At 50.7% G+C, this 27,851-nt stretch overlaps 1 protein-coding gene across 1 annotated transcript; it reads right to left on the bottom strand.

Annotated features, from left to right (window-relative positions):
* On the bottom strand, window positions 1–27,495 carry sec24c (SEC24 homolog C, COPII coat complex component). The gene is given in 27 exon segments (XM_084669298.1): window positions 1–1,745; window positions 2,993–3,082; window positions 3,177–3,362; window positions 3,532–3,711; window positions 3,860–3,978; window positions 4,845–4,983; window positions 5,322–5,467; window positions 11,060–11,156; window positions 11,304–11,474; window positions 11,591–11,707; window positions 12,090–12,183; window positions 12,286–12,477; window positions 12,928–13,052; window positions 13,160–13,275; window positions 13,496–13,634; window positions 14,340–14,467; window positions 16,023–16,131; window positions 17,932–18,000; window positions 18,484–18,626; window positions 19,469–19,484; window positions 19,486–19,934; window positions 19,937–20,038; window positions 23,803–23,972; window positions 24,056–24,176; window positions 24,883–24,963; window positions 25,190–25,368; window positions 27,326–27,495. Coding segments are annotated over 26 exon segments (3,600 nt in total). The 5' UTR covers window positions 25,350–25,368; window positions 27,326–27,495; the 3' UTR covers window positions 1–1,604.
* Between the last annotated feature and the right edge of the window lie 356 nt (window positions 27,496–27,851).

The following is a 27,851-nucleotide window of genomic DNA, read 5'->3' as shown; positions in this document are numbered from 1 at the left end:
TGGAGTTTTAACGTTCATTTTTATTAGCAGTCCAGGAGGCAATGACAAACCCAAAATAAAGAAAAAGATGAAAACGGAAAGGGTCAAGACAGTGAGCCAATCACACACAGGCGGTAAGATAGACACACAATATGCAATAACACAGACGATTCAAAGAGGGAAATTAGAAATGAATGGCAGAAATAGAAAAATGAATATATTGAAAGGAATATTATTCTGTGCGTATGTTGACTGATCCTTCTGTTCCACAGGAGAAATTCACTAGGACCCTTGAAAACGCACACACACACAGCTCCTCAGGTCTGCAGGCAACACAAAGAGAAGTCTAAAAGTCAACACTTGGACAGTTTGTTTGAGAGTGCCTGTACATATACACTAAGGACAATTTAGCCAAACCACAGTTGTTCAGGAAGGACTTGAAAATGTTTATTTATGTACAGGTTATGTGTTCTAGGGCTGACACAGTAAGCAACAAGGGGGAAACCCAGAGAAATGCTTCATCATCAGTACTGAGACTCCTCTTGAATCATCTGTCTCCTGCTGCTCTTCTCTCCTGCCTGTGTTTGAAGCCTCAGTTGAAGTAGCTTCCATCACCACACAGAAACATGTGTGTGTGTGCGTGTGTTCCCACCAAAGTGCAGCTGACATTCACATAACCCTGAGGAAAGACCCTAACCCTGTGATGTCAGAGGTTAAAGTTCAGTCTGACTTCTGGATGCGTGTGTGTGTGTGTGCGTGTGTAAAAGGTTGCATAGACATCAGTTGGGAGTTTCTCTGATATTTCCGTTTCATCGACATGTCCCGTGTCAGCAGTTCCTCAAACACACCAGTCTACCAGGGCAGCCTCAGACTCACAGAGACCAGCTCAGCTCATTTCACTGAAGAATATCAAAATATCTCTTTAAGAAATGGGTCCAACCTCGGTCCGAGAATGAAGCCAGGCTGCCACAGACCATCACATAACAGGAAACAGAACACACACACAGACACAATGTGGGAAGTGAAACAGGAACCAGACAGTAAGGCCATGACTGAGAAAGGGAGAAAGAGACAAATCGCAAAATAAGTTTTGAGATGAAAAAAAAAAAAAAAAAACGCATTTATTATTTCATTTCATATTTGTCTTGTTTTAATGTTCCTCGAGTCTACTGGGTTTGAATCATACAAAAAGAGTCTGAGTCTCTATCACTGGGTTGCTTACACACAACAGCCTTCAGTGCTAGTGTTACAGACAGCACACCTACTACAATCAACATCAGCCCTCTCCCTCACTCACACACACACACACACACACACACACACACACACATCACTTACACTAGGTCCTCCCAATAGCCATAAGGTGAGCCCAAGCTGTGCTTACGAGCTACACCTGGAGATACCTCTCTGACACACACACACACACACACACACACACACACACACGGACCCTGCCAGTCAGTCGGCTGTGTTATGTCTCTGGCCCTTGGCTGAGGGAGAGGGGGGGGGGTTTAGTTTATTAGGTAAATAAAAGATAAAGCGCTTCAACGGGGGGGGGGGGAAGGTGACGGGGGTTCTGGAGTGGGGGTGAAGATAACAGGGGGGGGGGGTTCAGGGGTGAAGTCCTAGCTGAGCAGTTGGCGGATCTCCTTGTGCATGTGACACAGGAAGTCCACATATGAAGCACCGCCACTCCCACTCTTGTCCTCAACCAGGAAGTGTTTGAAGATCAGCTCTGCCTTGTCCTCCTGTTTCACCACCATCAACTGAAGACAGGAAGAGGAAGTTACACTCACGAGGGAGGGAGGGAGGGGGGCAGATAGGTGGAGAAGGGTTGATTCACAATTTAAAGGAAAAATAAAGTAGGGATGGGCAAGAGTATTCAAATATTCCAACGGGAATTACAATTGAAACCTAATAGTACTATTACAATGAGAATTAGTATTCATGCCTAATAGTATTCCAACGAGAACTTGTACCGTATTTTGGGGGTTTAACGCCACAGACTTGATTGAACTAATATGTTTTTGTGATGCAGTGTTTATACAAGGGCGGCTTGTTTTTCATTTGGAGCGTTAATTTGGCACTCGGGCAGAGCGTGTCCCCTCCCTCATCAACTGCACCTGTGTTACTTCCAGACCACAGGTCCATGTGTGGTAAGGATCCACGTACATTCATGATCTGTGCCGCTGCCCCCCAGCATCCCCATCTCCCCTGTATGTCACTGTCCATTGAGGAGGATTAGTACTCTGTATTCTATGTATGAGGCAGGGAGCGCTTCCCCAAGATACATCCACTCCACCTAAGTCTAACCTATTTCTTTGTCTATCGTATATATAAATGGTCAAATCAATTTGCGAGTGTCTTGACTGAATTTATGTCAGCCAGCACAGTAACAAAAATGCAGATAGCTAGTGATGCAGAAATTGAAATGTAGAGACCGTTTTGTACCTTTGTACTGTACCTTGAAGTACGCAAAAAATTCAAAGGGATTACAAAAATGTTTTTGTTGTTGCGGGGGTGTTCAATTGAGGGTGGCTTTTTTTTTTTACTATCAGATTTTAATGCAGTGTTTAATCGCTCTATCGATAATTAGTATTCAAACACCATAATAATACTTCAACCACTATTAGTATGAGGGAGGGAAACCGAGTCTGAGGAAGAGAGGGAGGGAGGGAGAAAGGGAGGAGAATGGGAGGGAGGGAAGGGAGGAAGGAGGGGGAAAGGGAGGAGGGAGGGGGAAAGGGAGGAAGGAGGGGGAAAGGGAGGAGGGAGGGAGAAAGGGAGGAGGGAGGGGGAAAGGGAGGAGGGAGGGGGAAAGGGAGGAAGGAGGGGGGAAAGGGAGGAAGTAGGGGGAAAGGGAGGAAGGAGGGGGAAAGGGAGGAGGGAGGGGGAAAGGGAGGAGGGAGGGGGAAAGGGAGGGAGGAGGGGGAAAGGGAGGAAGGAGGGGGAAAGGGAGGAGGGAGGGGGAAAGGGAGGAGGGAGAGGGAAAGGGAGGCGGAGGAAACCTCACCTTCATATATCTGGATCTCTGAGCTCTAAAGGATTCAACAATCTCTCTAAGCCTCTGAGAGAAGGGGTTGTCCAGGATGGGCAGGCTTATCTACAACACACACAGACACACACGTGTCAGGAAATGACAGTGGGCACATTTCCCAGCAGTGCGTGAGAAGGAGAATGTGCTGTATCTACATTACCATGTTGGGGTCTATCTGGCTGAAGGTGGGCGTGCCAAAGATGTTGAGCAGCAGTTCTTGCTGGGCATTGGCTCCCACCCACAGGAAGAGGTGCAGCCCCGTCTCCAGGAGGTAGACTCCACCCTTAGAGAGACGCTCCTCCGAGTTCCTCACCGCCACAGGCAACGAATCCCCTTCCAGCTTCACCTGGACACGCACGCCGTCACCACAGGGAACACGTCAGCACGCCAGACACACGTCATCATGTCATCACAGGACTCAAACCGGATCCCAAACCCCTAATCGATGTGCCAGTCAGCACACGCGTGGAGGTGGGCGCGGACGCCCGGGGGACCGGACGGCGCCGTGTCCTCACCAGGGGCAGCAGGCGGGGGTAGAAGAACAGGTGGCTCTCGGCCACGTCCATGCAGCTGAGCAGCTGGCGCAGGTAGGCGCGGTCGTCCAGGGACACGTCCCCGGCCGGCAGCAGCATGTCACTCTTCAGCACGCAGTTCAGATACACGGGCAGCAGCTTCATGCACTCTGGAAGGATCAGCTGAGACGCGCACACACACACACACACACACACACACACGTCACTAACTGATACACACCACAAACTCACACAGTCTGTATGTTTGTGTGTGTGTGCATGTGTGTGTGTGTGTGTGTGCGTGCAGCTGTGAGATGCGGGAGGTGCTAACCTGTCCTGCAGAGGAGGGGCTGGCACAGTTCTTGCGGTAGCAGGCCAGGATCTGGGCACACTGGTTCACCAGGGTGTCTCTCACCGTCTTGGTGGGAGTGGTCAACACGCTGCGGTACGCTGGAAACACACACACACACATTTGTTTCTCTATCCTAAAGTGGGGCCCGACCATTCAAAACTGTGTCACCACAAACCAGTAACCCCTAACCCTTACCATTACTGTAATTCCAGCCCTACCATTTTAACCCTAAGCCCTCTGAAAATAGGTTATGGGGCCCAGCAGAAGAGCCCCCCAAGGTCAAGCTTTTCATGTTTCACTATACTTGAGGACAATTGGTTGATTTGGGGCAGTTAAACATGAGCGCGCACACACAGCAGTCCTGGGTTCCGTGGCTGCTAGCTGAGGTTGAGGTAAAGGCTGCTAGGTGAGGCTGAGGTAAAGGCTGATGGGTGAGGCTGAGGTAAAGGCTGATGGGTGAGGCTGAGGTAAAGGCTGCAGGGTGAGGCTGAGGTAAAGGCTGCTGGGTGAGGCTGAGGTAAAAGCTGTTAGGTGAGGCTGAGGTAAAGGCTGATGGGTGAGGCTGAGGTAAAGGCTGCAGGGTGAGGCTGAGGTAAAGGCTAATGGGTGAGGCTGAGGTAAAGGCTAATGGGTAAGGCTGAGGTAAAGGCTAATGGGTGAGGCTGAGGTAAAGGCTAATGGGTGAGGCTGAGGTAAAGGCTGTTAGGTGAGGCTGAGGTAAAGGCTGATGGGTGAGGCTGAGGTAAAGGCTGCAGGGTGAGGCTGAGGTAAAAGCTGGTAGGTGAGGCTGAGGTAAAGGCTGCTGGGTGAGGCTGAGGTAAAAGCTGCTAGGTGAGGCTGAGGTAAAGGCTGCTGGGTGAGGCTGAGGTAAAGGCTGCTGGGTGAGGCTGAGGTAAAGGCTGCTCGGTGAGGCTGAGGTAAAGGCTGCTAAGTGAGGCTGAGGTAAAGTGCCGGGCAGGTGTACCGTATTTGGAGAAGTAGTTGATGATGGTGTCCGTCTCACAGTTGCGGTACAGGTCAGCTAGCTGGGAGCAGCAGTTCACCGCCATGTTGTGGACGCGCAGGCGACGCTGACCGCTGCAGCTGGTGTACAGCACCGCACACTGCACGCGCGCACACACACACACACACACAGTTGGGGGAGTTAGGGGATGACAGCACTCCTGTTTGCGTGTTGCTAGAGATCCGGCAGACACGTGCACGGCCCAGACCTCCACAGACACGTGCACGGCCCAGACCTCCACAGACACGTGCACGGCCCAGACCTCCACAGACACGAGCACGGCCCAGACCTCCACAGACACGTGCACGGCCCAGACCTCCACAGACACGTGCACGGCCCAGACCTCCACAGACACGTGCACGGCCCAGACCTCCACAGACACGTGCACGGCCCAGACCTCAACAGACACGAGCACGGCCCAGACCTCCACAGACACACCTGCATGAGGGCGCCCGTCTCCTCGCTGAGCTTGTCGTCGTGGCGGAACTCCACGGTGACGGTCTTGTCACAGTCCAGGCCGGCCAGCTCCACGTCGGTCGTGTTGCTCATGTAGAACGAGCCGAAGAAGTCTGTCGCTCTGATGCCTGGGGGGTGGGGGGGGGGGGCAAGGGAGTGTTTGGAAAGACTGAATGAGTGAGTGTGTGTGAGTTAAGTCTAAAACTGCTATTACAAATATTTGATATGGTTTCATAAATAAAAACTATTAGAAACAAAATAGTTTAATAATAAACCGTCATTCTTCCGCCACTACAAAATATAGTTCCTACATTAATCGTTGCCCCGCAACAGCCAAATGGACACCTTTTTTTTTTTTTTTTTGAAATATTCGATGCGCAGTAATATGGAATGTAAAAAAATGTTATGAGGACAACCTGTAAGGTTATGCTGGATTTTACAACGGCATGGAACGCGATATAACCAGGGGCGCAGATGGAATTTTTGAACGGGGGGGACCAAGCTGTCAGCAAATGGTTCCAACTCCATTTGTTATTTTGTGTAATACTTATGTACACCCTCCATGAGTCACCACCTTACCGCGGTGGAGGGGTTTGCGTGTCCTAGTGATCCTGGAAGCTATGTTGTCGGGGGCTTTATGCCCCTGGTAGGGTCTCCCAAGGCAAACAGGTTCCAGGTGAAAGACCAGACAAAGCGTGGCTCAAAAAACCAACCATGAAGAAACACAACAATGGTTCTCAGTTGCCCCTGCCCGGAAGCGGGTCACCGGGGCCCCCCCCTGGAGCCAGGCCCGGGGGTGGGGCTCGATGGCGAGCGCCTGGTGGCCGGGCCTTTTCCCATGGGGCCCGGTCGGGCACAGCCCGAAGAGACAACGTGGGACCCTCTTCCAGTGGGCTCACCATCCGCAGGAGGGGTCATGGGGGTCGGGTGCAGTGTGAGACGGGCGGCGGCCGAAGGCGGGGGCCTTGGCGGTCTGATCCTCGGCTGCATAAGCTAGCTTTAGGGACGTGGAACGTCACCTCGCTGGCGGGAAAGGAGCCTGAGCTGGTGCGCGAGGTAGAGAGTTTCCGGCTAGATATAGTCGGCCTCGCCTCGACGCACAGCACGGGCTCCGGAACCAGTCTCCTTGAGAGGGGCTGGACTCTCTTCCACTCTGGAGTTGCCCTTGGTGAGAGGCGTCGAGCTGGGGTGGGAATACTTGTTTCCCCTCGGTTTGGTGCCTGTACATTGGGGTTCACCCCGGTGGATGAGAGGGTAGCCTCCCTCCGCCTTCGGGTGGGGGGACGGGTCCTCACTGTCGTTTGTGCTTATGCACCAAACGGCAGCTCAGAGTACCCACCCTTTTTGGAGTCTCTGGAGGGGGTGCTGGAAAGCGCTCCTCCCGGGGATTCCCTCGTCCTCCTGGGGGACTTCAATGCTCATGTGGGCAATGACAGTGAGACCTGGAGGGGCGTGATTGGGAGGAACGGCCCCCCCGATCTGAACCCGAGTGGTGTTCTGTTGTTGGACTTCTGTGCTAAACACGGCTTGTCCATAACGAACACCATGTTCAAGCATAAGGGTGTCCATATGTGCACCTGGCACCAGGACACCCGAGGTCTCAGTTCGATGATCGACTTCGTAGTCGTGTCGTCGGACTTGAGGCCGCATGTCTTGGACACTCGGGTGAGGAGAGGGGCGGAGCTGTCAACTGATCACCACCTGGTGGTGAGTTGGCTCCGATGGTGGGGGAGGACGCCGGTCAGGCCTGGCAGGCCCAAACGTAATGTGAGGGTCTGCTGGGAACGGCTGGCGGAACCCTCTGTCAGAAGGAGCTTCAACTCCCACCTCCGGGAGAGCTTCGATCATGTCTCGGGGGGGGCCGGGGACATTGAGTCCGAATGGGCCATGTTCCGGGCCTCCATTGTTGAAGCGGCTGACCGGAGCTGCGGCCGCAAGGCGGTCGGTGCATGTCGCGGCGGTAACCCTCGGACCCGGTGGTGGACTCCGGAGGTGAGGGATGCCGTCAAGCTGAAGAAGGAGGCCTATCGGGCTTTATTGGCTGGTAGGACTCCTGAGGCAGCTGATGTGTACCGGCAGGCCAAGCGGAACGCGGCTCTGGCGGTCGCGGAGGCAAAAACCCGGGCATGGGAGGAGTTCGGCGAGGCCATGGAGAATGACTTCCGAACGGCTTCAAAAAGGTTCTGGACCACCATCCGGCGACTCAGGAGGGGGAAGCAGTGCTCTGTCAACACTGTATACGGTGGGGACGGTGCGCTGCTGACTTCGACGGGGGACGTCCTGGATCGGTGGAAGGAATACTTTGAAGACCTCCTTAATTCCACCAACACACTTTCCGACGTGGAGGCAGAGTCTGGGGACATTGGGGGGGGCCCTTCTATCTCTGGGGCCGAGGTCGCCGAGGTGGTTGAAAAGCTCCGCGGTGGCAGGGCCCCTGGGGTGGACGAGGTCCGCCCGGAGTTCCTTAAGGCTCTGGATGTTGTAGGGCTGTCTTGGTTGACACGACTCTGCAACATCGCGTGGACATCGGGGACAGTGCCTCTGGACTGGCAGACCGGGGTGGTGGTTCCCCTCTTAAAAAGGGGGACCGGAGGGTGTGCTCCAACTTTAGGGGGATCACACTCCTCAGCCTCCCTGGGAAAGTCTATTCAGGGTCCTGGAGAGGAGGGTCCGCCGGATTGTCGAACCTCGGATTCAGGAGGAGCAATGTGGTTTTCGTCCTGGCCGTGGAACAGTGGACCAGCTCTATACCCTCCGCGGAGTCCTGGAGGGTACATGGGAGTTCGCCCAACCAGTCTACACATGTTTTGTGGATTTGGAAAAGGCGTTCGACCGTGTCCCTCGGGGGCTCATGTGGGGGGTGCTCCGAGAGTACGGGGTACCGGATTCCCTGATCGGGGCTGTCCGGTCCCTGTACGACCGGTGCCAGAGTTTGGTCCGCATTGCCGGTAGTAAGTCAAACTTGTTTCCGGTGAGGGTTGGACTCCGCCAGGGCTGCCCTATGTCACCGATTCTGTTCATTACCTATATGGACAGGATTTCTAGGCGCAGCCAGGGTGTTGAGGGGGTCCGGTTTGGTGACCTCAGGATCGGGTCGCTGCTTTTTGCAGATGATGTGGTCCTGTTGGCTTCATCGGGCCGTGACCTTCAGCTCTCACTGGAGCGGTTCGCAACCGAATGTGAAGCGGCTGGGATGCGAATCAGCACCTCCAAATCTGAGGCCATGGTTATCGACCGGAAAAGGGTGGAGTGCCATCTCCGGGTCGGGGAGGAGATCCTGAACCAAGTGGAGGAGTTCAAGTATCTCGGGGTCTTGTTCACGAGTGAGGGAAGAATGGAGCGCGAGGTCGACAGGCGGATCGGTGCGGCCTCCGCAGTGATGCGGGCTCTGCATCGGTCCGTCGTGGTGAAGAAGGAGCTGAGTCGAAAGGCGAAGCTCTCTATTTACCAGTCGATCTACGTTCCTACCCTCACCTATGGTCACGAACTATGGGTAGTGACCGAAAGAACGAGATCGCAAATACAAGCGGCCGAAATGAGCTTTCTCCGCAGGGTGTCCGGGCTCTCCCTTAGAGATAGGGTGAGAAGCTCGGTCATCCGGGAGGGGCTCAGAGTAGAACCGCTGCTCCTCCGCGTCGAGAGGAGCCAGCTGAGGTGGCTCGGGCATCTGATTAGGATGCCTCCTGGACGCCTCCCTGGTGAGGTGTTCCGGGCACGTCCCACTGGGAAGAGGCCCCGGGGAAGACCCAGGACACGCTGGAGGGACTATGTCACTCGGCTGGCCTGGGAACACCTCGGGGTCCCCCAGGAAGAGGTGGTGGAAGTGGCCGGGGAGAGGGAAGCCTGGGCCTCCCTGCTTAGGTCGTTGCCCCCGCGACCCGATCCCCGGACAAGCGGTAGATGATGACGATGATGACGATGACTTATGTACATATATGCAATGTTTATTGCAGCTTCAGTATATATAGGCCTACTGAAGTGCAACACTGAGGTAACAAAAGTGAGAACGATACTGCAATCCCCCGACCCTGTAGGGGGGTCCGGGGGCATGCTCCCCCGGAAGAACATTTCTTAAAATGTAAAGTTAAACGCATCAATCTAGTGCACTTTGAGAGCAAAATTAAGAGGCTAGATCAATGTAGAATCTGTGCTCTTCTAAACAATATCATGGTATTTTAACCAGCCCCTGATTGGCTGTGAGGCTTAGGCATTAGGTGAGGAGTTTGCATGCATGCAACATATTTATAGTAGCCTATAGCTTTTTCATTCCAATTTCCCAAAACAAAGAAGATATTCTCAATTTAAAAATGAAATAAAACATAACTCATTTGAACCAGACCAGCAATATTTACCTTCATAAATTCTTCTTCACGTCCTCTGCCTCGGCAGAGCTAGTCGCCTGGCTAGAACTAGCTGTTGCTAGTGCCATACTTTCTGATTCTAAATCTGCATCTAGTACGTCCTGTAGTAGCCTATAATTTAATTTAACGTCTTGAGACCGCGGCGCACAGGGATGGGTAATGAGCGTTGTTTCAGATCAAAATTACAATGCAACATACGGCAGACACCTTAGATATGAGAGACCCCCTCAGATTTTTGACTTTGTTGCTTTCATGGGAGCCAGTCCTCACTCTATGGGAGCTCGGCTCCCTCTGGCTACCACGTAATTCGAGCACTGAATGAAAAGGAGCGAGCCAAACATCAGGCTACAATTTTAAGCAGCCAAAAGATCGGGCCTACTAACGTAATCTCCATGACAACCAGGAAGACGCCAAGCCTAAATGCACAAACGCCGGCTCCAAAAATACTTTAAAATAAGCATAATACACTTTTTCTTTTCAAGTGTTGTAGTACTTTTGTGTGGCCAACGTTACACACGCTAACATCGCCTAATCAGCTGTGCAGTTATAACTGATGCTTGTCGCCTTACGTAGGGAGAGTGGTGGGGACGGATCGGGGTCGCTAGGAATCTGGGGGGGACATGTCCCCCTGTCCCCAGTGCCATCTGCGCGCATGGATATAACCAATCACAATCAAGGATGGGAACAACCAGTTTTAGAAAGTGTGTTAGGGATGGGCATTTTACATTATTCACTATTCTAATTTTAGATATCCGGATAGTCTATATACAATTTTTTTATAATAATATGATTATGTTATGTAATTAGCCTGATATCGCGCAGTATCCGGTAAACACATGAACCACTAGACATTCTGGCAAGAATTGTGCCTTTTAAGGTATTAGAATAAATAAGTTAGACCTCGATAAAGAGAGAAGGCCATTCTTACTGCATAAAGACACAGTGGTTTCTTTCTGCTTCAGCCTCATGTGGTTCTGCACTCGCCTGGTGGACCACTAGCGTGACAGTGCATATCTTGGTCATCAGCTTGGTTGAAATACTTCCACACCGTGCCACGCTCAGAAACCTTTCCTCCAGTTTTGAGACTTGCAGCAGAACGCAGATTCAAATATCTTTTTGCTTATTTTTGGACTATTTAAAAAGTCCCGACTAGGCTATCAGAATTGATGACACATGGAAAAAGCTTATTTATAGCCTATTAATTTACATCCAACTACTCTCATAAAAAGTATTTGAATACTAACTTTACGATATTCGATAAACCATGCCCATCCCTAGTGTGTTTGAGTGAGTGAGTGTAGTGTGTGTGTGTGTGTGTTGGGTTGAGTGTCGTGTGTGTGTGTGTGTGTGAATCATCACCTGTGCTGGTGCGAACCCTCATTACAGCATCAAAACCCATAGGCTTCTGTACATCTCTCCTCAGGTCGTTCAGGAACCGCTCACTGTCTGCCTGAGCCTGGCGGGCACACACACACACACACACACACACACACACACAGAGACACACACAGCGAGAGACAAACACACACACAGACATTGAGGAGGACTATCACCGGAAACATCAGGTGTGTGTATGTGTGCGCCCGAGTGTGTGTGTGCTCACCTGGAAATAGGTGTACTTGTAAATGGAGCCCCCCGTGGAGACGGGGACCACCCCCAGCGTGGCCACGTCCACATACTGGTTGGGGAAGAGGAAGAGGTCCACACAGCAGCCCTGGGCCACACACTCCTTGGCCAGGCTGCCGTAGAAGCCCACCTGGGGCTGGAACAGAGACTGGGGGACAGACACCCACAGGCTGGATCACACTGGTGGTCCAGGGTGAAGGGTGACCCTGGGGAGGCGTGTGTGCGTGCGTGTGTGTGTGTGTGTGTGCACGTGCATGTGTGTACCTTCTCCTTGTCGGTGCCCACCATCTTCTTGTCCTCCCGGTTCTTCAGCTTCCCAGGCGCCTCGGCGATGGGCAGGGAGGTGTGGAACACAAACAGCTTCCCAGCACAGTCTGCAGCCTGGAAACCCAGCAAACAGAGACAATCAGGGGAGAGACAGAGAGGGGGGGGGGGGGAGAGGAAAGAGAGAGGATGGAGAGAAGGGAGAGGAGAGAGGATGGAGAGGAAAAGAGGGAGAGAATGGAGAGGAGAGAGAGAAGAGAGAGGATTGCGAGAGGGGAGACAAGGGAGAGGAAAGAGAGGATGGAGAGAAGAGAGAGGATGGAGAGAAGATGGAGGAGAGAGAAGAGAGGATGGAGAGAAGAAAGAGGATGGAGAGAAGGGAGAGGAGAGAGAGAAGATGGAGGAGAGAGAAGAGAGAGGATGGAGAGAAGAGAAAGGATGGAGAGAAGGGAGAGGAGAGAGAGGAGGGAGAGGAGAGAGGATGGAGAGGAGGGACTACCTTCAGGGCCTCCAGCCCAGCCTGGATGACAGGTCCAAACACCGTCTCTGTCTCCCTTGTGTCTGCAAACATCTCTGGGATCTGCTCCAGCAAACTGCAACACACAGCACAGTCACAAGCAGGCTCACTAGCTCACACACACACACACTGTCACACACACCGTGAGCCAGGTCAGCATGCCCCCCCAAACACACACCTCTCAATGACCACCCTGCTCTCGCTGACGTTGACCAGGAAGCCGTCCAGCAGAGGCAGGAACATGTCGGACACATCTGACACCACCAGCATCTGGGGCTGAGCCAGGCTGGACTTGACGTTGTAGAAGTGCAGCACCTTGTTGTAGGTGATGAAGCCCACACGCACCACCGAGTCTGCATCAGGGTTCTCCCTGATGGGGGTGAGGGGAGGGGTGGGGGGACCACGGCGGGGAAAGATGGAGGAGGAGGAAGGGAGAGAAAGATGGAGGAGGAGGAAGGGAGAGAAAGATGGAGGAGGAGGAAGGGAGAGAAAGATGGAGGAGGAGGAAGGGAGAGAAAGATGGAGGAGGAGGAAGGGAGAGAAAGATGGAGGAGGAGGAAGGGAGAGAAAGATGGAGGAGGAGGAAGGGAGAGAAAGATGGAGGAGGAGGAAGGGAGAGAAAGATGGAGGAGGAGGAAGGGAGAGAAAGATGGAGGAGGAGGAAGGGAGAGAGAAAGATGAAGAGGTGGAAAACAGAGCAGAGTGTGGGTTTACTGCAGAATATGATATGCTCAATCATGCCCTTATACACGTATGTGAGGGTGAGGCTGTATTTGTAAGTCGTGTGAGTGCGAGTGTGTGTGTGTGTGTGTGTGTGTACCTGGGAAGGTAGTCCAGCAGGGTCTTGAGCTCCTGACAGACGATGTTGACCATGCCACTCTTGACCGCATTGTAGGACACATCTATCAGGAAGATGTACGCTGGAGGCTGGGGGAGCTTGTTGTTCTGAAGACACACACACACACACACACACACACACACTGCTGTTAGCCAGGAGGGAACCCTGAGTGTTAGCGGGGAGTGCTGTGTGTGTGGGGGGAGGACACACGTACTTTACAGTAGTCCACAGTGGCCAGGAACTCGTAGCTGCCCGCAGACAGCTCTGGGCGGTCGTAGCAGTCCACCCTCTTCCCTGTATGGTCCAGATGCTGAAAGTAATGAGGAGGCACTGGAGGGGGGGGGGGGGGGTCACATGATTAATGATCTGTTCTTGCAGTTCATATTAAAACAGGATTGTACACGTACTGTGTTTTGTCTCTAAAGCGAGAACTGGGAGAAGTTCTTCAAACTTGTAAGCTTTCTCTCATTCCAACGGCTTCATATTATTGCTGTGTGAGCGCAATATCGCTGGTAACCACTGAGATGGTAACACACACACACGCACGCACCATCTGTGACACAGCTGCAGAAGCCACACTGGAAGCGGCGTCCTCCCTCGATGAACTGCATGTAGGGACACATGTAGGCCTTGCAGCGGTTACAGCGGATAGGACCTCCCTCCCCGTGGTCCACGATGTACGGAGGAGTCTGGAGACAGAGTGGGAGAGAGAGGGAGACAGAGAGGGATGGAGAGGGAGACAGAGAGGGAGAGAGATGGAGAGGGAGAGAGATGGAGACAGAGAGGGATGGAGACAGAGAGGGAGAGAGATGGAGTGGGAGAGAGAGGGAGACAGAGAGGGATGGAGAGGGAGACAGAGAGGGAGAGAGATGGAGAGGGAGAGAGACAGAGAGGGATGGAGACAGAGAGGGAGCCAGACAGGGAGAGAGAGGGAGACAGAGAGGGATGGAGACAGAGAGGGAGCCAGACAGGGAGACAGATGGAGACAGACAGGGAGAGAGAGGGAGACAGACAGAGAGAGAGAGAGATGGAGACAGAGAGGGAGACAGATGGAGACAGACAGGGAGAGAGAGGGAGACAGACAGGGAGAGAGAGGGAGACAGAAAGAAAAGGTGATAGGGGGAGATAGAGAGAGAGAGAGAGAGAGAGAGAGAGAGAGAGAGAGAGAGAGAGAGAGAGAGAGAGAGAGAGAGAACGAAAAGGTGATAGGGGGAGACAGAGTGAGACAGAGTGAGACAGAGAGAAAAGGAGAGAGGAGAAAGATGAGTGAGGGAAAAGGCATGATTCACACAAGTTCTTCAAACAGTAGAGCTACAGGAGAGGAGCTTCCGGAAGCAGGACCCATGGTGAAGCCCTGACACAGGAAGTGAGGGGGTGAGGGGGCAGGGCCTCACCTCGTCGGGGGGCAGGGTGGCCAGGGGCTTGATGACGGCCGCCATGGGCACCTGGGACTGCCTGGCCATGTCTGCTGTGCAGGGCATGTTGTAGGCCGTGCAGCGGACAAACCGAGGGCTGGCGTTACCTGCATGCGCACACACACACACAGAGTTTGTAGGTATAATGTGTTACGGTACGGAATTTAGACACATATTCCGCTGTTTCTGCTGCCAATTCACTTGTGTGCTAAGCTATCTAGCTAGGTAGCGAAGGAACCTGTCGAATTCACCTTCAAAATAAGAGTGCCGATTGAAATATGCCAGAACACAGAGATTCAGCTGAAAACCCCATGTTCAGATTTAAGTTGAACAGGTTGTCGTTTAAAATGTTACCAGTGAGTAAAAACCAAGGTTAATAACGCATGTGGATTTAACTCTCTGAGCTTGTGGACAAGCTGCATGTGGATTTAACTCTCTGAGCTTGTGGACAAGCTGCATGTGGATTTAACTCTCTGAGCTTGTGGACAAGCTGCATGTGGATTTAACTCTCTGAGCTTGTGGACAAGCTGCATGTGGATTTAACTCTCTGAGCTTGTGGACAAGCTGCATGTGGATTTAACTCTCTGAGCTTGTGGACAAGCTGCATGTGGATTTAACTCTCTGAGCTTGTGGACAAGCTGCATGTGGATTTAACTCTCTGAGCTTGTGGACAAGCTGCATGTGGATTTAACTCTCTGAGCTTGTGGACAAGCTGCATGTGGATTTAACTTTCTGAGCTTGTGGACAAGCTGCATGTGGATTTAACTCTCTGAGCTTGTGGACAAGCTTGGCCTGGACTCAGATGACAGTGAAGACAAGGATCTTTACAACTGGAGTTCATTCACTAAATTCCCTTGACTAGTCAAATGATTCACATGTTCTGTTATTTAAGAGTTATTTTGACATAGGTTTATTTGATAAGTAATTTAATTTAAAACCAATGCATAGATAAGACAATTAATCAAAAGCAAGTTTCACCTTAGAATCTAGTTTTTCTATGTTGAATACATTAACCAATATTGTGGCATGATTAAATGAGGTCTAATGATTCTTAAAGGCAGGGCAAGTAATAGTGTTGGGAAGCACTTTTTGTCAAATTTGCTGAAATAAATTTCACATTCTGGAAGCAACCAAAAACCCCAAAATATCAAAAAAAAAAAAAGGTTTGACAGTCAAATGAAATCAACCCGTTATCTGTGGGCGACCCAGACTGTAATCAACACGACCTCATTAGGGTCAGAGCAGCACTACTGACTGGAGGGCATACAGACCCAATGCAATGACTGCTACCAGTCTGTCTAGTAGTCAGGCATGGGTTCAGTTCATGTGTTTTACTGGATCTTTTGGTTTGAATCCTTTCAAACTCAAGCTAAACTAGAGTAGCAACATTAGCCTATCCTGCCTTTAAAGACAAATGTTCTGACCAGTCGTGAATAGGGGTGATTTTAAACATTAAAAACTATATCCAGCTGCGTGGGCTAAAACATACAAGAACCCCAATTCTTGCTTACAACAATTCACTACATGTTTACAATCGGGTAGGCAAGTTAAAATACACAATAATTAAGATCGGTGTATGTGATGGAAAATGTGACGTGGAAGTCACCAACATTGGGCTTTGATGGCCAAAATGTGGAGAACTGTCCAACAACAAGACTGTACCTTGATCTTTGACCTGGAAGTTGGTGGTGACCAGGGGCGGGGCTTGACCCCTGACTCCTGTGGTGAAGGGTTCGCTGGTCTTGGCCTTGTCATCCTCAATCACCTGGATCTGAAACAGACCAGGAAGACAGGGGCCGTGATGACAACACATCTCCATACACCCACACGCACGAACGCATGCAAACCGACATCCACCTCTCTCTGGATCAGTATACACCCATGCAGGGAACCCCCTCTCTCACACCAACACACACTGCTGTGCAGAGACGGACGTCTGGGTGGTACAACTTGTGGTACTACAGACAGGAGCGCTGACACTCCAACCAGAGCTGCAGGCAGCCTGCTCTGCTCTGGAGGCAGGAGTGTGTGCGTGTGTGTGTGTGTGTGTGTGTGGGAGGAGGGGGGCAAAGGAAGACCAAGATGACAGTCCTGTGAGCACTAAAACAATGCACCTGGAGAGCTAGGAGGATAGCAGCTGAATCTCAGTGAGGGGAAACACAGGTTAGACACAGCAGGCTCTCATGCAGAGGGATGGGGGGGGGGGGTGAGCACACCAATGACCAAACACAGGAGACAATCGGGGGGGGTTCTGCCAGACAGTGTGTTTCTGTAGTTTGGTGCGTTTTCCACAGTAAGTCTCAGAGGGAGAAGTGTCCACGAGACACTGATGTGCTCACGAAAGGGAGGGGGGGGGAGGTATTCAGGGGGCTCCAATCACAATTCAATCACACCTGACTGAAACAGGTTCTTGCAGAAAATGAAGAATGTCAAAGCAGTTGCTGGACTGAAACATTCTGAATACCTGCGGTGAGAGGGGAGGGGGTGGAGGGTGGGCGTAGTGGAGGGTCACAAGGGTGACAGGGAAGGGGGTGGAGGGTGGGCGTAGGAGGGGTCACAGGTGGAGGAGTGGCAGGGGAGGGGGTGGAGGGTGGGCGTAGTGGAGGGTGACAGGTGGAGGAGAGAGAGAGGAGGGGGTGGAGGGTGGGCGTAGTGGAGGGTGACAGGTGGAGGAGAGAGAGAGGAGGGGGTGGAGGGTGGGCGTAGTGGAGGGTGACAGGTGGAGGAGAGAGAGGGGAGGGGGTGGAGGGTGGGCGTAGTGGAGGGTGACAGGTGGAGGAGTGAGAGGGGAGGGGGTGGAGGGTGGGCGTAGTGGAGGGTGACAGGTGGAGGAGAGAGAGAGGAGGGGGTGGAGGGTGGGCGTAGTGGAGGGTGACAGGTGGAGGAGAGAGAGAGGAGGGGGTGGAGGGTGGGCGTAGTGGAGGGTGACAGGTGGAGGAGAGAGAGAGGAGGGGGTGGAGGGTGGGCGTAGTGGAGGGTGACAGGTGGAGGAGAGAGAGAGGAGGGGGTGGAGGGTGGGCGTAGTGGAGGGTGACAGGTGGAGGAGAGAGAGAGGAGGGGGTGGAGGGTGGGCGTAGTGGAGGGTGACAGGTGGAGGAGTGAGAGAGGAGGGGGTGGAGGGTGGGCGTAGTGGAGGGTGACAGGTGGAGGAGTGAGAGGGGAGGGGGTGGAGGGTGGGCGTAGTGGAGGGTGACAGGTGGAGGAGTGAGAGGGGAGGGGGTGGAGGGTGGGCGTAGTGGAGGGTGACAGGTGGAGGAGTGAGAGAGGAAGGGGTGGAGGGTGGGCGTAGTGGAGGGTGACAGGTGGAGGAGTGAGAGAGGAGGGGGTGGAGGGTGGGCGTAGTGGAGGGTGACAGGTGGAGGAGTGAGAGGGGAGGGGGTGGAGGGTGGGCGTAGTGGAGGGTGACAGGTGGAGGAGTGAGAGAGGAGGGGGTGGAGGGTGGGCGTAGTGGAGGGTGACAGGTGGAGGAGTGAGAGGGGAGGGGGTGGAGGGTGGGCGTAGTGGAGGGTGACAGGTGGAGGAGTGAGAGCGACGGGTGGGGCAGCGTAAGGCAGACACTCAGGAGACTTACTGGGCTGGGGATAGCATCTGGGTCTATTCTATGTCTTGATTTCTGCACAGCCGGCAGGTCAGATGCTTGCTTTACATTTCAAAACAGATTTGTTCAGAAAAATAAACATTGAAAGAAAGAGAGGACAGATTTAGCAGAGTGTGAAAGGAACTGAGATATTAACTGTGTTCTCCTTGATTTTAGTCCACACAAAAAAATGGCAGATTGATTATTGATCTCAATTCTGTAGTATTCAAAAAAGTCAAAAAAATAAAAGGCACATAGCTTGTGTTGGATGCACATGCTCAACAGCCTTGTCGGCTGTCGTTTAAGAGAGATCATTACAGTTAGACTGCCATGCACACACACACACACACACACACACACACACAAACACACACACACACACACAGCTAATAACATCACCATACATCAAGACAAGGGGTGTTTACGTCTAGTCTGAAGCAACAAAAAAAGGTGATGTTTTGTGTGTAAGAGAGAGTGTGTGTGTATGTCTGTGGAGGGTCTGTGTGTGTGTGTCTATGTGTGTATGTGTGTGTATGTATGTGTTACCGGGCTGGGGATGGAGTCAGGGTCTAGTCTCTTCTGTGAGGGGGCAGCAGGAGCCGGAGCAGGGGCCGGGCCCCCGTAGCTGGGCTGCCCAGGGTACTGGCCTGCATATCCAGGCTGGGGGCCCCTCACCTGGCCAAACGCACCTGGGAGAACACAATCACACCATCACACACACCATCACACACACCACACACCATCACACACCATCACACACACCATCACACACACCATCACACACACCATCACACACACCACACACCATCACACACCATCACACACACCATCACACCATCACACACACCATCACACACACCATCACACACACCACACACCATCACACACACCATCACACACACCACACACCATCACACACACCATCACACACACCACACACCATCACACACACCACACACCATCACACACACCATCACACAAACCATCACACACACCATACACCATCACACACACCATCACACACACCATCACACACACCATCACACACACCATCACACACACCACACACCATCACACACACCATCACACACACCATCACACACACCATCACACACACCATCACACACACCACACACCATCACACACACCACACACCATCACACACACCACACACCATCACACACACCACACACCATCACACACACCACACACCATCACACACACCATCACACACACCACACACCATCACACACACCACACACCATCACACACACCACACACCATCACACACACCACACACCATCACACACACCACCACACACACCACACACCATCACACACACCACACACCATCACACACACCACACACCATCACACACACCACACACCATCACACACACCACACACCATCACACACACCACCCAACACACCATCACACCAGCCACAACACCTTGCTCAGGACACGACAGCTAACAAGGCCGGTCTGTAAGTTCCTCGTGTTGCTGAAAGGTGCGTCTGGGGTGTGTTTACCGTTCTGTTGGGGGGGGGTACCCTCCCTGCATTCCAGACTGTGGCGGGGGCTGCTGCATGGCCCCTGGGGGTCCGGGCGGCAGGTGGTTGGCCTGGGCCATGGAGGTGGGAGGTAGCTGGCTTTGAGGAGGGGGTCCAGCCTGGAAAGGTGGCTGGGATGGAGGTCCCGGGGGCGGCATGGGGCCTGGGTACCGGGCTGGTGCGGCCGTGCTGGGGGGTGCCGTGGGAGGGAAGGAGCTGGCCTGTGAGGAGGGGGGTGGGGGGAAGGAGGTCTGGCCAGTAGGAGGGGGTGGGCCGGTGTAGGTGGACTGGGGGACGGGAGGGGGGCCAGAGGGGAAGGACTGCTGCTGTCCTGGGGCCTGGCTGGGGGGGCCGGCAGAGGAGAAGGAGGGGGTGAAGGTCTGCTGGGGGGTAGGGGGGCCTCCGTAGTAAGGCTGGGGGCCGCTGGCCTCACTGTGAGGGGGGGCTGGGGCGGGACTGCCGACACAGGGGGCGGGCCTTGGGTGTAGGAGGGAGGAGCTGCAACTGAATAGGCCGCACTGATTGGAGGCTGGGAGGTGGGAGGCGGAGCTAGAAAGAGAAGAATTATATGAGTTGCTACTAGGGATGTCAACGGTTAACCACCGACAATATTTTTGACCGGTTAAGGATGTCGGTCTACAGGTGACTGCATTCTGTGCACACACCACTAACTGCGGCTCACTAGCTAGCACTCTGAGGTCAAAAACAAAGCTTGTGTAGGACCCTTTCCTCTAGAGACACAGCAAAGTCAAATGTAAACAGTGTGACACTACTCTTCAGTTTAGTAGCAGTAGTAGCTCTACACTGTACCACATTAAGAACAGGTTAGTAGCAGTAGTAGCTCTACACTGTACCACATTAAGAACAGGTTAGTAGCAGTAGTAGCTCTACACTGTACCACATTAAGAACAGGTTAGTAGCAGTAGTAGCTCTACACTGTACCACATTAAGAACAGGTTAGTAGCACTAGTAGCTCTACACTGTACCACATTAAGAACAGGTTAGTAGCAGTAGTAGCTCTACACTGTACCACATTAAGAACAGGTTGGTACTAGCTCTGCACTGTACCACATTAAGAACAGGTTAGTACTAGCTCTACACTGTACCACATTAAGAACAGGTTAGTAGCAGTAGTAGCTCTACACTGTACCACATTAAGAACAGGTTAGTACTAGCTCTACACTGTACCACATTAAGAACAGGTTAGTAGCAGTAGTAGCTCTACACTGTACCACATTAAGAACAGGTTAGTAGCAGTAGTAGCTCTACACTGTACCACATTACGAACAGGTTAGTAGCAGTAGTAGCTCTACACTGTACCACATTAAGAACAGGTTAGTAGCAGTACTTGCTCTACACTGTACCACATTAAGAACAGGTTAGTAGCAGTAGTAGCTCTACACTGTACCACATTAAGAACAGGTTAGTAGCAGTAGTAGCTCTACACTGTACCACATTAAGAACAGGTTAGTAGCAGTAGTAGCTCTACACTGTACCACATTAAGAACAGGTTAGTAGCAGTAGTAGCTCTACACTGTACCACATTAAGAACAGGTTGGTACTAGCTCTACACTGTACCACATTAAGAACAGGTTAGTACAAGCTCTGCACTGTACCACATTAAGAACAGGTTGGTACTAGCTCTGCACTGTACCACATTAAGAACAGGTTAGTACTAGCTTTACACTGTACCACATTAAGAACAGGTTAGTAGCAGTAGTACCTCTACACTGTACCACATTAAGAACAGGTTAGTAGCAGTAATAGCTCTACACTGTACCACATTACGAACAGGTTAGTAGCAGTAGTAGCTCTACACTGTACCACATTAAGAACAGGTTAGTAGCAGTACTTGCTCTACACTGTACCACATTAAGAACAGGTTAGTAGCAGTAGTAGCTCTACACTGTACCACATTAAGAACAGGTTAGTAGCAGTAGTAGCTCTACACTGTACCACATTAAGAACAGGTTAGTAGTAGTAGTAGCTCTACACTGTACCACATTAAGAACAGGTTAGTAGCAGTAGTAGCTCTACACTGTACCACATTAAGAACAGGTTAGTAGCAGTAGTAGCTCTACACTGTACCACATTAAGAACAGGTTAGTACTAGCTCTACACTGTACCACATTAAGAACAGGTTAGTACTACCTCTACACTGTACCACATTAAGAACAGGTTAGTAGCACTAGTAGCTCTACACTGTACCACATTAAGAACAGGTTAGTAGCAGTAGTAGCTCTACACTGTACCACATTAAGAACAGGTTAGTAGCAGTAGTAGCTCTACACTGAACCACATTAAGAACAGGTTAGTAGCAGTAGTAGCTCTACACTGTACCACATTAAGAACAGGTTAGTAGCACTAGTAGCTCTACACTGTACCACATTAAGAACAGGTTAGTAGCAGTAGTAGCTCTACACTGTACCACATTAAGAACAGGTTGGTACTAGCTCTACACTGTACCACATTAAGAACAGGTTAGTACTAGCTCTACACTGTACCACATTAAGAACAGGTTAGTAGTAGTAGTAGCTCTACACTGTACCACATTAAGAACAGGTTGGTACTAGCTCTACACTGTACCACATTAAGAACAGGTTAGTAGCAGTAGTAGCTCTACACTGTACCACATTAAGAACAGGTTAGTAGCAGTAGTAGCTCTACACTGTACCACATTAAGAACAGGTTAGTAGCAGTAGTAGCTCTACACTGTACCACATTAAGAACAGGTTAGTAGCAGTAGTAGCTCTACACTGAACCACATTAAGAACAGGTTAGTAGCAGTAGTAGCTCTACACTGTACCACATTAAGAACAGGTTAGTAGCAGTAGTAGCTCTACACTGTACCACATTAAGAACAGGTTAGTAGCAGTAGTAGCTCTACACTGTACCACATTAAGAACAGGTTAGTAGCACTAGTAGCTCTACACTGTACCACATTAAGAACAGGTTAGTAGCAGTACTTGCTCTACACTGTACCACATTAAGAACAGGTTAGTAGCAGTAGTAGCTCTACACTGTACCACATTAAGAACAGGTTAGTAGCACTAGTAGCTCTACACTGTACCACATTAAACTGACGTCAGAGGATGACTCTGACAACTTAAGACCCCGTCGCTGCTGGGGGAGAAAGTGCTCAAATGTGCTGTGCCCAATACCTGAGACCTATATGCTGCCAGTCAGTGTGCTCGAGGATTGAGAGACCTAGTGTGACTTCACTGAGGAGAAGGAGGAGCTAAAAGTCAAGCTAGCTAAGGCCAGACAAGCTAACCAGACGTGCTAGCTAGCCAAATGCGTCAATAAACGTAATTAAAGCTTACAGACATTTGCAACAGAAAACATTTACATGTCTGCACCTCTAAATGGCCAGACTTTCTAAAATGTGGTGCCAATGAGCGCCAGACGAACACTACCACTTCCTTATATTTCACGTAATTTTGCATTTTGTCTTAAAGGTCCCATGGCATAAAAATGTCACTTTAGGTTATTTCACATTAATATGAGTTCCCCTAGCCTGCCTTTGGTCCCCCAGTGGCTAGTACATTTTCTATGTGTATATCTAGCCCTGGGTATCCTTCTCTGCTTTTGAGAAAATGAAAACTCAAATGCTGCGATTTGAAAATGTTCCTCTTATGTTGTCATAAGGGGAAAGGTTACCTCCCTTTTATCTGCTTTGCAGAGAATCTGGCCCGTCCATGAGAAACTGAGCTACGACCGTGCAAGTGCGATATAGTTTTTTCCTCAAGAGACATCATGGCTTGCAAATGACCGAAGCATGGCAGTTAGCACAGCTTCTCTCCTCATGGCATTTAAAGCTACAGACACATAAATTGCACGTCCTAAAGGAAAGCTCATTGTGGGACTGCTCGTAGTGGCTGTAACTCTGCACCAAGGCTGAATTTCGGGAAAGAGACTTCAGATACAGTATTAGGGGACCACTAAGGACTGTATAAAATGACGTTGCCATATGACATGTCTTTGAGCAAGACACTTCACCCTACTTGCCTTAGAGGGAATGTCCCAGTACTTACTGTAAGTCGCTCTGGATAAGAGCATTTGCTAAATGACTAAATGTAAATGTATAAAAGCATCCAAAAACAGTCATGTCATGGAACCTTTAAAAAAGAACCGGTTGGCTAACAATTAATGGCATAGCACAATGAACATGACATCCCTAACTGCTACCCTGCTGGAATGCTGCCATCATTTATTCTATAGTTAATTACTCCTTTATATAAATACATCTACATACATATATATGTATATATTTGTACTCAATCTCTTTTTTATTAGTTATACACGTCTCTCACCAAATACAGGCCCAGCAGGTGTGGGGGGGGGCCCCGGCCCAATCTGCATCCCAGTCATCTGATTGGTGACTTGCTGCATGCTGGGCGGGACTGCATACTGCTGGGGGTAGGAGGGGTGTGGCCCAGACAGGTTCATAGCCCCCGGTGTGTAGGGCTGAGAAACAGCAGGCCTGCAGACAAAAGGATCCTGTCATATGGAGCCCCCCCACACACACACAGATACAAAAACACACACAATGGAGTATGTGGTCACCTTTGCATGGCCTGGGCCACAGGAGGGGGGCCATTCTGGATGTCCCCCTGACTGTACTGGGAGTAGCCCTGGGAGGAGGACACGGCTGGGGGGGCAGAGGTAGGGGGGGCCCTGGCAGGACCTAGGACAGAGCAAGAAAGACAGAACAACTGTTACACATAAAGATACATTTGTCACTGTGTTTATAGGCAAAGGGGTTAAAATGAGCCAAGCTTAATCTGGTCCCAGTGTTCTGACAGAGCCACAGAGGGGTGACTGGGAGAGAATGAAGCCGAGAGCGAGAGAGAGAGAGTGAGAGTGAGAGTGAGAGTGAGAGTGAGAGTGAGAGTGAGAGTGAGAGTGAGAGTGAGAGAGAGAGAGCCAGAGAGAGCCAGAGAGAGCCAGAGAGAGCCAGAGAGAGAGAGAGAGAGAGAGAGAGCCAGAGAGAGAGAGAGAGAGCCAGAGAGAGAGAGAGAGAGAGCCAGAGAGAGAGAGAGAGAGGGAGAGCCAGAGAGAGAGAGGGAGAGCCAGAGAGAGAGAGGGAGAGCCAGAGAGAGAGAGGGAGAGCCAGAGAGAGAGAGGGAGAGCCAGAGAGAGAGAGGGAGAGCCAGAGAGAGAGAGGGAGAGCCAGAGAGAGAGAGGGAGAGCCAGAGAGAGAGAGCCAGAGAGAGAGAGAGAGCCAGAGAGAGAGAGAGCCAGAGAGAGAGAGAGCCAGAGAGAGAGAGAGCCAGAGAGAGAGAGAGCGAGAGAGAGCGAGAGAGCGAGAGAGCGAGAGAGCGAGAGAGCGAGAGAGCGAGAGAGAGAGAGAGAGAGAGAGAGAGAGAGAGAGAGAGAGAGAGAGATGTTACCTAGGTCAACAGGAGAGGACAGGTCAGAGACTGGGTTTGCAGCCACAGCCTTAGAGGGGAAGCTTGCATAAGGGGAGTAACCTGAAATACAAGAAACAGCAGCACACAAGAGGAAGATGAACAGCTAAAGCCAGGTTTGAAGAAAGGGAGTGGAGAGGATCGCAGTGTGAAAGTATAAGAACCCCGCCCCTTCACACACAGAATAGCAGAGAGAGGCCCCGAGACTCTCATTGGACATGTGAGCCATGTGGATCTTCGCAAGACAAGCGCACACAACAACAACAGCACACACACACTCAATGTTCACCTTGAGGTGGAGCTCCATGCTGGTAGGCTGATGCAGGGCCGTTGTAGGGGGCGTAGGGGGCAGGGTAGCCCCCTGCCAGGGGGGCGTAGCTGGGCTGGCCATAGCCAGGCTGGGGCTGGCCGTACGGAGATGCCATGGGAGTCTGCTGGTTCACGTTCATCCTCAGTTCATCCCTGGACCTGACAGGGGGGGCACATCACCAACAGCAGGTGTGACAACACTACAGTTCAGGGGCAGCCCTACCCTCACTGACTATCACACACACACGGATCACACAGAGTCAGGGCGAGTAACGACAGCCAGTTCCAGTCCCCTGAACACACACACACACACACACAGAGCACTTCACAGTTACGCAATTGCAGGAATGCTGTCACAACAGGCACAAAACACAAAGCATTTCAAGATCCTGAGCAGGAAAAGACTACTAGTGTAATCTGGCTGTGTGCCGTGGCATCGCTTACTCAGCATGGGGAGTTTTCAGGTGCAGTGTGCATGCTATGCATATTAAGATAACGTGATATACATACGTCTGGATATTGCTGAGCAACACAGGCTCGCTCTCGTCGGCCGTGATTCTCTGCTTCTACAAGGCCAAACACTGGAAAGATCCACACACCTAGGCTAGGTCTGCACTGGCTGTCGGAAGTTCCAAATTCTTTGTTTCTTTTATGTTTGTTGAGACCACACCTTCACACCTCACCCTTCAATCTGCCCCTTATTCAGAACGTCTTACACTAGTCAGATGCTTATTATATTGTTTAGTGCAAAGTATCTTTTTGGAATAAAATACAAATTAATAAAATAACAGTAGACTTCTCAAAGGGTACAAGAAGTACAAAGAAGTACATCAATATCTGTATCCAACATACTGTAGTGTGCTCTGTAGACTTCTCAAAACTTTCCCGAGCAAAACATGAATCTAACCTTGAAGTTGGGGATCACATTCACAAAACACAACTATAGGCTATACTATCTCAAACTGACCGCTGTCACTCATTTAATTCAGACACATACGTTCTTTTTAAAAATATAAATATTTCATTTCACATCATAATGCGAGCTACAAGCCAGAAATACTCATGGCCTGTCAATGAATTGATCATGAGCTATAGCTTAGCACTGTACAGGTTGGATATCATTAATGCTGACTTTACTAACCAGTCGTATCATGATGACATGTGAGGTCGGCAAACAGTCCTTTTAATTATTTAGCGTCCCAGGTGCTACAGTTAGAAACACAATATCGTGGAACCGTGAAGCTATTTAACGTTACAGACCCGGTAATGATCCACATCATCTGGCGTGGATGTTACAGCGGACACTACTAAACTACAGCAAGCTAGCGTGTGTTATACGTTGCTTGTGGAGATGGAAAAAACCCATAATTTGGTTTTATGGCTTGCTAAACTAGGTAGCAACACTTAGTAGCAAACTCAAAGTTGTTCAGCTAGCTCAAGCTAAGTGACGTTAGTTGACTAAGGCTGGGTACAGTAGAAGCTAGCTTAGCTTTCACATTGAATTTACTTGGCCACCTAGGTTATTGCCTCCCTAATAAATATAACATTTCACGTGAATTTTCACAACGATGTCAAGTTAGACTGGTTACTATAGTGCTAGGGCGCAGCTAGAATGACTAATGATCGGCTACCTGAGTACCGACACAATACTGGCTTGCTGTTAGTTTTGGTAGTGCTAGCAGCGTTAGCTACAGCAGTAGCTATAGTAAACTTATAACAGCTAATCACCTAAGCCTGTGGTCTATATAGGCTATATGTTCTGTCCTGACAAGTGTTATCTACTATGCAGCTAGCTGCGGTGAGTAGCCTAATAGTATGCGAACATTACACGCATCCTGGTATGAAGTGAGCTATTGGGCCTACAAGCCGATTGAGACATGTCAACAGAATCAGACAGGGATCAACAGCACTTGAATCAGCTGTCAATACGCACAGTACATAGCAGTAGCTAGCTAGCAGTAGCTAGCGTTTTAGTTAGCGAGGCTAGTTTATCGGCGAACGTTAGCTTGCTAGAGCTAGCACTAGAGCTTAGCATTATCAGCTGGCTAGAACCAAGTATTTCGTTTTAACATAACAAGAGATGCGACTCTAGACCTCGGCACGACCCCACACGTACCTCCAATTGCGTAAATGTCACAATCGTGCCCGGTTCAGAGCCGGTTCCGAATTCCGGTAGGCTTCAAACTATTAACGAAGATTTCGCCGACGATGTCCCGTGGTGTATCGCTAATCCCTTCCTCGGTTTCTTTCCTGGCTGCAGCGGACGTCAAGCGGACATTTACCGGAACTACCGTAGCGGTGTGCCACGTCCACATCCGGACCCTGCGTCGGAGCGAAACGTCCAAGGAAGGAGCAAGAGTCTCATGAGAAACAAGTATATATTTCTGTATTTGTGACCTGATTGTTTGTTAATAAACATTTAAAAAAGTTAACAAGTATATAAGTTCAAGTAAACAATAAAAAGTTGTAACTTTATATCCCTGATTCTTGAAAACAATGACCATGGTTCAATTTACAGCATCTTTTTCTGTTAGAATACATTGGATCAACCCCAGAATCTAAACTTAATTTAATGTTACTTTATCGGTAGCATAACTAGTGGCAGCACTGTTTTGCACTATACACCTACAATATATATATAT

This window comes from Hypomesus nipponensis, chromosome 13 (assembly GCF_054491055.1).
Source record: "Hypomesus nipponensis isolate SF chromosome 13, ASM5449105v1, whole genome shotgun sequence".
Taxonomy (NCBI): Eukaryota; Metazoa; Chordata; class Actinopteri; order Osmeriformes; family Osmeridae; genus Hypomesus; species Hypomesus nipponensis.
The sequence above is the reverse complement of the archived record's forward strand: the minus strand, read 5'-3'. Positions and strand labels throughout refer to the sequence as shown.